The sequence below is a fragment of the Triticum dicoccoides genome, chromosome 5A (assembly GCF_002162155.2).
Source record: "Triticum dicoccoides isolate Atlit2015 ecotype Zavitan chromosome 5A, WEW_v2.0, whole genome shotgun sequence".
NCBI lineage: Eukaryota > Viridiplantae > Streptophyta > Magnoliopsida > Poales > Poaceae > Triticum > Triticum dicoccoides.
The window spans coordinates 72,067,890-72,079,049 of NC_041388.1; the positions used below are offsets into that span (position 1 = coordinate 72,067,890).

The window sequence follows — 11,160 nt, forward strand, 5'->3', positions numbered from 1 at the left end:
AAATGAGTGGAATTTCGATTTTCTAACTGCTCAAATAGCAATGGTTTCCTGTTCTGCATTTATCCTAGGATTGGCGGCTTGGCTTAAAGAATATGAAATTCTCTTTCCGGTGGAAAATTGCATCTGAAAATGAGGCTGAGACCTACTTTTCGAATTGTCAGAGGCTATGAGATCCACTTTCTTTTGAAAAGGAGAAGGGAGAAGCAGCATTTCAACTGTGTGAGGATGGACTTAGACCCACTCGTTCTGATTCCCCCGTGTCTGCCACCTATCCTGTCCTCTCTCTCCGCAGGCCGAGCAGAGCAAAGCCATGGCGGCCCTCTCCCTGTCCCTCGCCCCTCCCACCGCCGTGCTCCCCTGTTTACCCAGCAGGCCCGCCGCCTCCCTCCTCAGGCCGCGGGTCCCCTCCCGTGCTACCCTCGTCGTCTGCCTCGGCGCGAAGCCCAAGGTGCCCCTCCCCATCGCCTCGCCGTCCCCACTCGGGGACGACCCCGCTAAGTGGGACCCCGCCGAGTGCGACGCCCTCCTCCGCGGCGGCGAGCAGGTCGCCTCCGTGCTCCAGGAGATGCTCACGCTGGTACGAAATTTCGTCACCTCTCTGCTTATCTTCCTAGCGACGGATGGACGAAGCTTTAGTTTAGTTTAGTTTAGTTTCAGTCTTCGTCATTTAGAACAGTTCCATGAAATGGCAAATTCTCTCGTGGTTTGTGGATACTACCTGTCACGAAGGACCACGGAAACGGTAGTTACTATGATTTTCGAGCTATCTGGATGATTGTTTGTGTTAAATTATTCTGACCTATTATCTGCTGTTTTTTTTTTGCCGGGACCTATTATCTACTGTTGAAATGTGCTCTGCTCTTGTTGGGTGGTAAACTGTAGTCGCTCCATTTTGAAATAGACAAGTTTTTAGACATTGAGATGACACACTCTCCAGGTGTCTTACTAATTACTTTCTGTGCACACATGTTATTTAAAATATTATGCAATCCTGTAGTAATTATATAAACTACTTTCCATGACAAATCTAATGATATTATTATTTAACCTCCTTAGTATTTACGAATTGAACAATACGAACAATGATCTGAATATTTTTTTTAATATTAGTATTCAAACTTTGACTGCATGTTTTCTGGTAAGTCGTGTATTTATGAACAATACCATTTTTGGGTTTTATTTAGATGAAGTAGCACATTTTAACCGTTCGATCAGCTCATTAATTGTTATTTTTGTCATACATTCTGTCATGTTACATTTGGTCAATCGATGAATGGATGAATCTTGAATGATGACTCGGATTTATCTCAGTATGCTTCATGATGTGGGCCAATTGTTGAATTTGCTGCTGTGAGGGTTCTACAGTTGTAACACTGTGTCTTTGTTGTTGTTTATGTATATTGGTGGTGTTGTAGATGGAAGACATGGAGATGGATGGTGCATTTGCACCGGTGGCCGTGGAGCTGGTGGCTCAGGGAGTAATTGGGAATAGGGTTGATGAGATGGAGTCTGGCTTTCTACTGGCACTAGATTACATGATACAGCTCGCGCAGAAGGATGGTGATGATGAGGTAGCTTGGTACCTCCCTCGCCCAACTCAGCATTCTACATCATTGACCTGCATCTAACTTTTCTGAATGAACATTCAGTCAGATATCATTTAGCATCACAAATGAGAACTATGCTGTGTGCTGTAGTGGCTTTGCCATATTGTGGTACAAAATGATGCACTATCGGTTTATCTCTCTCCAATTATGATTGTGCAACAGATGACAAAGCATTAATCTGTATGTACTCCCTCCGTCCGAAAATACTTGTCATCAAAATGGATAAAAAGAGATGTATCTAGAACTAAAATACGTCTAGATACATCCCCTTTTATCCATTTGATGACAAGTATTTCCGGGCGGAGGGAGTATGTAGTATGTACTCATGTTAAATTGCTCATTAGCATGGTTTAACATGTAATCTAGTTATTCTGGGAGATATTACTGAGAATGCTTTGTGGGAATAGGGTAACTCTGAAGTCCACAAGAACTGTTGCGAGACATGCTTACTTGTCTAACACCCTAATTTTATAATGTTACTCATTTCCAATTGATCGTGGGCCTTATCTGGGTATGTGTTAAGTTCCTGAAGACATCCCTGAAAATGCTTTGCTACAATTTGATGTAGACGGGGTCCATGAAAGATATTCTGAGGCACTGTTATCAGCTGGACTAATTATTACTATCCTGTATTCCTGTTACATGTATATGCTTTTCTCTGTTTTACAAGCTTTTTCTACTTTGCTTACATTCCAGTTTTACAATGGCAGCGTAACTCACTTCTTGAAATAGTCAAGCAGACAGTGCTAGACCATCTGACGAAAAAATGCCCTCCGCATGTGAGTGTTACTTCTACTGCAACAATGCTTACATGAGTCCATCATTTTATTTATTTCTGTATGCATATTTATGCTGTCTGATGAGTCTGCATTTATCAACCAGGTTCAAGTAGTTGGACTCCTTTGCCAGACTGAAAAGAAAGAGAGCAGACATGAATTACTACGTCGTGTAGCTGCCGGTGGTGGCGTGTTTGAAAATGATAAAGGCCTGAAGTGTCAAATTCCAGGAGCAAATCTCAATGACATTGCAAATCAGGCGGATGATCTGCTGGAGGTAGGTTGAAGAGCATGTGTTCATTCATGATGAATATGCTATCTTGACACTTCCGCACTTAGATTCTCGGTCATTTTTAATTCATATATAATTGCATGGAGCACAAGTAGTGTTGGCTTGCAGAACATTGGCTCCTGTTGCTACATAGTTATTTACGTTATTACTATGATTGTTATTTACATGTCTCAAATGAACATAAAATGCAACTAAAAACATACTCTTCAAGACTGAGAATATTTTACAGCCTTACATAACTGGATTAGAAATTGGTGCAGATCATACCTTTTCTTGAACATGTGTAGTTCTCTTTCTGAATGCATATAACTGCTTCCCTGGTTAATAGCTATGAGCCCATGACTGCCAAAAGTTATGCTGGACGTACAGCTTTATTGCAACTTCTCTTTGTTATTTGCAGATTTCTAATGGACTGAACTATATAACAGTTCTGCCACTTGGATTTATTCAACTAAAAAACTAGTATGTGAATGACATTTGTGTTAGGGCATGACGAACTTTAGATTATTTTTTTCCGTAAAGACGGTTAACACCCCGCGGCTTGATTGATGAGGAACTGCAGATGGTTTTGGACTTTCTTTTTTACCATCTTGGAATGTAATTGATTTCTCGTGTCCAACTTTTGACCTGTTTGAGCTGGTTATTGTAGCCAATGTGACCTTGGATAGTTCAAGTTCATATCATCGTATGACAATGAGCCACTGGCCACTTCTCCTGCCTCCACTGACCAGTGAGCATTGTTATGTTAGCAAAGCTGACATTTGGAGATGACTTATGAACAACTGTCATGCATACATGACACCCCTATATAACATATGCTAAACTGTACAACCACCTCCCAAAGTGGCAGAGTTCTAGGTCATTGTGTTTGCATCCTGGTCTTCTATTACTCCCTCCTTTCTGGAGAACAAGACTTACATTTTTCTGCCAAATATTTCTAAAAGGAAGGCGCAGAAGCAATTGTTAGTGTTTTTTTAGGGAAAGCAATTGTTAGTGTTTGTTTTCTGTAATGCCCTCATGTCATCAGTACTTTTGCTCAACGGATCCCTTAACTCACGGCCACATTAATTGCATGCTGTTATCACTCTTTCCACGATTGGTTCCACCTTTACGTCCCCTGTCAAGAATTCCTTCCTGAGGCCATAAGTCCAGGGGTAAGCAGGGAAAGTAATTTTGATCGTGGGCTCTGATGATGCTATGTATCTAGGGTAGGATCATGGACCTGTCCTAACTGCCCTACCCAAGGACATCTCTAGAAGAAACCACCTTTCAATCGACTTGGAGGTGTTCCACTCGACAGACTCGAAGACGCTCGACCAAGAAGCAATCACTCGACCAAGATCCAACCACTCGACGGCCAGGAGACCTGAAGTCACTCCGCACGCTAACGGTCGGTCATTAAGTAGCTTTTATGATCATCATAGCACTTTATTACTAGCGTTACCAGTAACGCTCTGCCTTAATGTACATTGAACTCTTTGTAATGTGGGCTGGCCGGGGTCCTGGCGCACTCTATATAAGCCACCCCTCCTCCGAGACAAGGGTTCGCACCTCTGTAACTCATATTCACATAATCCAGTCGACCGCCTCCGGGCTCCGAGACGTAGGGCTATTTACTTCCTCCGAGAAGGGCCTGAACTCGTAAAGCTTGCGTGCTTACAACTTCTCCATAGCTAAGATCTTGCCTCTTCATACTTACCCCCCTACACTACTGTCAGACTTAGAACCACGACAGTTGGCGCCCACCGTGGGGCAGGTGTTTTAGCGTTTGTTGGAGAAGTTGCGACTTTTTTCTGACCCGAATCATCATGGTTTTCGGCGGAGTTTCGGTGGGGGCCGCGAGATCCGTCTCGGCGCGCTCACGTTCATCGTCGACGACTCTGCTTAGCTCCAGGAGGCTCCGCTCGACGTGGACGCACTCCCTGCTCACGGAGCAACGCACTTTAGCGCGTGCGTCCGCGGCGTTCTCCTGCGGCAACCGTCGACTCCCTATCGGTCGGCTCCTGTGTTGTCCTCACTCCCCGTTTCCCGCCGGTGCAAGCGTTCCGGTCGGTCGAGACTTCAGCGGTGGGTGAGGCACGCGGTGGCGCGTCAGTCGGCCACCCCCCAGGTCACGGCGATCGAGCCCGACGAATCCCTCTACGGCCTGTTCGACCTGTCGACTGGCTCCGCAGAGACCGCATCCGAGTGCGACAGCAGCGATCCGGCGGCGGAGGTTCTGATGGTCGATGGACCGCCCAGTCCTCTCGGTTTTCCCCGTACCGACGGAGGCGCGGGTGGAGGTGACCCGTCGCGTCTCCATGAGGAGTATCTTCCCGACCTTCTCACGTTGCTGCAGAGAGAAGAACTTCGCTGCCGGAACATGGATGCACTGCACACTCCTATCGTTGGAGAGACCCCCGAGGCTCGCGCCTTGGAGGACGCGCGCCTGGCAAACTTGGCCGAGCGCACTCGACTGGAAAACCTCCAGCGAGCACTCGACGAGCGTGCGCGACAACGGGTTCCCGAATCCAGTCGACGTCAGCTCTTCCCGCCCCCGCAGGTATATCGAACTCCGATTCAGAATTTAGCAGCTGCGGCCCGTATAACGGAGTCGATTCAGCCTTCCCAGTCGGAGGCTGGCAGAGGCTTGCTGCAGATCAGAGCGTTACTCTGGGCAGCAGGAGATCAGAATTTCGCTGTTTCTCAGTCGTGGAACAGGATTCACAGCAGATCCGTTGCCGCGGACACAGTCCAGTCGGCTCACAGCCCGAGATCGCCCCCGAGGCGTGAGGGACGTGGAGACCGGCGTGACCAGTATGGGAACCATGAGCAGTATGATCACCGAGTCGATCGTGACGGTCGACGTCGAGTGCCCACGCCTCCTCCGAGGAGCGGGTCGTATGTGCCTCGCCAGCAGGATGACAGGCGCCCTCATAGTGGTGGGCGAAGGATTCCAGTCGATCCCAGAGGGCCAGACTTTGACGCGAGATCCATTCTCGTCCAGGGTTTGGTCGACAGGAACAGGGCTCACCAAGGTCACGACAGAGATGCACCTACCAGCAGCAGAGTACATGTTTCGGGGCCAGAGTGCTTTAGTAGAGCCATCAGGGCCGCTGTGATTCCTTCCAACTTCAGGTTGGCGACTGGAGTCAGTAAGTTCACTGGCGAGTCCAAGCCCGATACTTGGCTTGAAGATTACCGAGTGGCCGTCCAGATCGGCGGCGGCAATGATGAAGTGGCCATGAAGCACCTCCCTCTCATGTTGGAGGGCTCGGCCAGAGCGTGGCTGAACCAGTTAGCACCTAGCAGCATTTACACTTGGGAGGATCTCTCGCGAGTGTTCGTCACCACATTTGAAGGTACGTGCAAGCGACCGGCAGGGCTGACGGAACTGCGGTCTTGTGTACAGAAGCCAAATGAAATTTTGAGGGATTACATCCAGAGGTGGATCACGTTACATAACTCGGTGGAGAATGTGCCTGACCACCAAGCAGTTTGTGCCTTCAAGGAAGGCGTCAAGTACAGAGAACTGAATTTGCAATTCGGTCGAACCGGGGATATGTCCCTGAATCGGATGATGGAGATTGCCACCAAGCTAATGGCGAAGATGAAGATCGGCTTAGGAGTGGCAAACTCAAGTCAGTCGCCCAAGAACCCGGAGGCAATTCCAATCGGAAACAGAAGCGCAAAGCCGAGCCAGCGGCTTCCGGGGAAGCCTTGGCTTTAACCCAAGGAAAGTTTAAAGGAAAACCTAAAGGGCCTTGGAACCCTAAAAAGGTTAAAGACCAGGACGGAAATGATGTGTTGGACTTGCCATGTCTCGTCCACACAAAGAAAGATAAAGAGGGTAATTTCATTTACCCGAAACATACCACTCGACAGTGTCGACTCTTGATCCAGTAGTTTCAGGGCAAACAACCCAAAGGTAAGGAAAAGGAGTCGGACAAGGTCGAGGACAAAGAGGACAGTGACGACGGATACCCTCAAGTCAATTCCACCTTGATGATTTTTGCTGATGTAGAGAGCAAAAGTCGACTGAAAGTCATCAACCGAGAGGTGAATATGGTTGTTCCGGCGACACCAAGTTATTTGAAATGGTCCCAGACTGCCATCACGTTCGACCAGTCCGATCACCCAACGCATATTGCCACCCCTGGGAGGCAAGCTCTGGTGGTCGACCCAGTGGTTGAAGGCACTCGACTGACCAAAGTCTTGATGGATGGTGGCAGTGGTTTGAACATATTGTATGCTGAGACGTTGAAAGGGATGGGCATTCCGATGTCCAGACTCAGTGCCAGCAACATGAGTTTCCACGGAGTCATTCCTGGGAAGAAGGCTGAATCACTCGGCCAGATTGCTCTTGATGTGGTTTTCGGTGATCCCAAGAATTACCGCAAAGAAAAGTTGACATTTGAAGTTGTAGATTTCCAGAGTGCCTACCATGCTATTTTTGGCAGACCGACTTATGCACGCTTCATGGCCCGACCGTGTTATGTTATCTTAAATTGAAGATGCCTGGCCCCAAAGGTGTGATCACTATTACGGGCAATCGGAAGAAAGCGGAAGAATGTTTTCAGAAAGGTTCGAAGATCGCCGACGCTTAGATGGCAGTGGTGGAGTTGCGGGAATATCAGAAGACTGCAGACCCGAGTGATTTGTTGCGAGCCAAGAAGCCCGCTACAGAGTCAGCTTTTCAGTCGACTGGCGATACAAAGACAGCTCATATCCACCCGACCGACCCCAGCGCTGCTCCAACTCATATCTTGACAACACTCGACTTCAAATAGGAAGAAGCGCTCATCCAGTTCCTCCGTGAGAACTGGGACATTTTCGCATGGAAGCCCTCTGACATGCCGGGTGTTCCCAGGGAGCTGGCTGAGCATCGCCTAAGAGTCGACTCAAAAATAAAACCTGTCAAGGAACATCTCCGCCGGTCCGCCGTCCAAAAGAGAAAGGCCATTGGCGAAGAGGTAGCTCGGCTCTTAGCGGCAGAGTTCATCCGAAAAATCTACCATTCCGAGTGGCTCGCCAATGTTATCATGGTCCCAAAGAAGGACAAGTCACTTCGCATGTGCATTGACTTTAAACATATCAATCGGGCCTGCCCGAAAGACCATTTTCCTCTTCCCCGCATCGACCAGATAGTCGACTCGACTGCGGGATGTGAGCGGCTGTCTTTTTTAGACGCCTATTCCGGGTACCATCAGATCCGTCTGTATGGACCTGACGAGATCAAAATAGCTTTCATCACTCCATTCGGGTGCTTCTGTTATGTTACCATGCCATTCGGCCTCAAGAATGCCGGAGCCACATTCATGAGGATGATTCAGAAGTGTTTGCTCACCCAAATCAGTCGGAATGTGGAGGCGTACATGGATGATATTGTGGTCAAGTCATGGAAGGGTTCCGACCTGCTGACTGACCTTGCTGAAACCTTTGCCAACCTCAGAAGGTTTGATATTAAGCTTAATCCATCAAAATGCACATTCGGGGTTCCTGGCGGAAAGTTACTCGGTTTTCTCGTTTTCGAACGGGGAATCAACGCCAATCCAGAAAAAGTTGGTACTATATTCCGAATGAAAAGTCCTGTGCGAGTGCACGATGTTCAGAAGTTTACTGGTTGCTTGGCCGCCCTAAGTCGATTCATATCTCGTCTCGGTGAAAAGGTATTACCTCTTTACCGATTGATGAAGAAGTCTGACAAGTTCGAGTGGACTCCTGAAGCTGACGCAGCGTTCGCAGAACTCAAAGCTCTGCTCTCCACCCAGCCGGTGCTTGCTGCCTTAATTAGCAAGGAGCCTTTGCTGCTTTACATTGCAGCCACAGGACAAGTCGTCAGTACGGTACTCACGGTCGAGCGGGAAGAAGAAGGGAGAACCTTCAAAGTTCAGCGCCCAGTGTATTATATTTCTGAAGTCTTGACCCCATCGAAGCAAAGATATCCTCATTATCAGAAGTTCGTATATGAGATTTATATGACCACAAAGAAAGTTGCCCACTACTTCTCTGATCATTCCATTATAGTCGTCAGCGACGCTCCGTTGTCAGAGATCTTGCATAACAGGGACGCAACTGGTCGAGTGGCAAAATGGGCGATTGAACTCCTTCCTCTAGATATCAAGTTTGAGGCAAAGAAAGCTATCAAGTCCCAGGCAATCGCGGATTTCGTCGCCGAGTGGATTGAATAGCAACTGCCGACTCAGGTCTACTCGGAGCATTGGACCATGTTCTTTGACGGTTCCAAGATGCTAAATGGTTCCGGAGCCGGAGTGGTGTTGGTCTTCCCAGAGGAGATAAACTCAGATATGTTCTTCAAATCCACTTTGATTCCTCTAACAACGAGGCAGAATACGAAGCACTTTTATATGGGTTGCGCATGGCCATTTCACTCGGCGTCCGTCGCCTCATGGTCTATGGCGACTCAGATTTGGTGGTCAATCAAGTGATGAAGGAATGGGATGTCAGAAGTCCAGCCATGACTGGTTATTGCAATGCAGTGAGAAAACTGGAGAAGAAATTCGAGGGGTTAGAGCTTCATCACATACCCCGACTGAAAAATCAAGCAGCTGATGATCTGGCAAAAATAGGTTCCAAAAGAGAAGCCATTCCCAGCAATGTGTTTCTGGAACACATCCACACACCATCAGTCCAGGAGGATCCCTTCACTGAAGAGGCCCCGCAGCCAAAAAATGCCACGGATCCGACTGAAGTTGAAGTGCCAGCTGTGGTCGACTTGATCATGGAAGTCTTGGTTATCACTCCCGTCTGGACAGAACCGTACATCGCGTACATCCTAAGGAAAGAACTCCTAGAAGACGAAGAAGAAGCTCGACAGATCGTCCGTCGGTCCAAGGCCTTTACAGTCATAAAGGGACAGTTATATAGAGAAAGCGTGACTGGGGTCGGCCAGAAGTGTATTACACCAGAAGAAGGTCAGATGATCCTTAACGATATCCACTTGGGGACCTGTGGTCATCATGCGTCCTCTCGGACCATTGTGGCTAAAGCATACTGAGCGGGGTTCTACTGGCCAAGAGCCAATGAGATGGCCAAAGAGATGGTCGACAAATGTGAAGGATGTCAGTATTACTCCAATATGCCACACAAGCCCGCGTCAGCCCTGAAAACCATTCCACTCGTCCGGCCCTTCGCTGTTTGGGGGTTGGACATGGTTGGACCACTGAGAACAGGCAGGAGCGGCTTCACTCATGTGCTGGTAGCAGTCGACAAGTTCACCAAATGGATTGAGGCCAAGCCTATCAAGAATTTTGATGCTTGCACCGCTATCAGTTTCATCAGAGAGTTGATATTCAGATATGGAGTTCCGCATAGCATCATCACCGACAACGGGTCAAACTTTGATTCCGACAAATTCAGGGCCTTTTGCGCCTCTCAGGGCACTCGGGTCGACTATGCTTCGGTCGCTCACCCTCAGTCGAATGGGCAAGCAGAAAGGGCAAACTGCCTAATTCTCAAAGGACCGAAACCCTAATTGATGCGCGATCTCAAGCACGCAGCAGGTGCATGGGTCGACGAGCTTCCATCAGTCCTTTGGGGATTGAGGACAACCCCGAATCGATCGACCGGAAGAACCCCATTCTTTCTGGTCTATGGAGCCGAGGCAGTCTTACCGAGTGACCTGCTTCACAACGCTCCTAGAGTCGAGCTCTACTCAGAAGATGAGGCAGAACAAGCCCGGCAGGACGCAGTCGACCTCCTAGAAGAAGAAAGAGAAATGGCCTTGATTCGATCGACCATCTATCAGCAAGACTTGCGTCGATTCCATGCCAGAAACGTGAAGAGCCGAGCCTTCCAAGAAGGAGACTTAGTCCTCCGAGTGGATCAGCAGAAACCACACAAGCTCGCTCCTACTTGGGAAGGCCCCTTCATAGTCACCAGAGTCCTCCACAATGAAGCATACCACCTCTATAATGTCGATCGCCAGATTGATGAGCCACGAGCCTGGAATGCGGAGCTACTCCGCCCCTTTTATACTTAAATTCTCACTCGGATGAGATGTAATAAGAAAAACTCCGGTAGTTTATTTATCAAAAACAAGAGCGTTATAATTTTCCCAGTAATTATTATTGTTTTTTTTGTTTGTGTAAGAAATCCCCCAGTGGGTGGCTTAGTTGCGAATCCGCTTCGCCTAAGTTTGTAAAAACAGTTTCCTACCGAGTGGCGAGCCAGTCTCCCACTCGCGGGCTTAGCTGCGAATCCGTTTCGCCTAAGTTTGAAAAAATCCTACCGAGTGGAGAGCAATCCTCCCACTCGGGGGCTTAGCTGCAGTCCAGCACTCGCCTAAGTTCTCTCACTTGGAGGCTTAGCTGCAGTCCGACACTCGCCTATGTTTGAAAATATCTTACCGAGTGGAGAGCAATCCTCCCGCTCGGGGGCTTAGCTGCAGTTCAGCACTCGCCTAAGTTCTCTCACTTAGAGACTTAGCTGCAGTCCGGCACTCGCCTAAGCTTGAAACAATCCTACCGAGTGGAGAGCAATCCTC

At 48.3% G+C, this 11,160-nt stretch overlaps 1 protein-coding gene across 1 annotated transcript in view; it reads left to right on the top strand.

Moving 5' to 3' along the window:
* The first annotated feature begins 229 nt into the window (after nucleotides 1-229).
* LOC119299386 (protein PEP-RELATED DEVELOPMENT ARRESTED 1 homolog, chloroplastic-like) overlaps nucleotides 230-11,160 on the top strand; it is a 19,035-nt gene continuing 8,104 nt past the window's right edge. Inside the window, exons 1-4 of the mRNA XM_037576617.1 lie at nucleotides 230-577; nucleotides 1,416-1,571; nucleotides 2,318-2,386; nucleotides 2,490-2,660. Coding sequence (XP_037432514.1) covers nucleotides 311-577; nucleotides 1,416-1,571; nucleotides 2,318-2,386; nucleotides 2,490-2,660 — 663 coding nt within the window. The 5' untranslated portion in view covers nucleotides 230-310. The remainder of the gene's footprint in view (nucleotides 578-1,415; nucleotides 1,572-2,317; nucleotides 2,387-2,489; nucleotides 2,661-11,160) is intronic.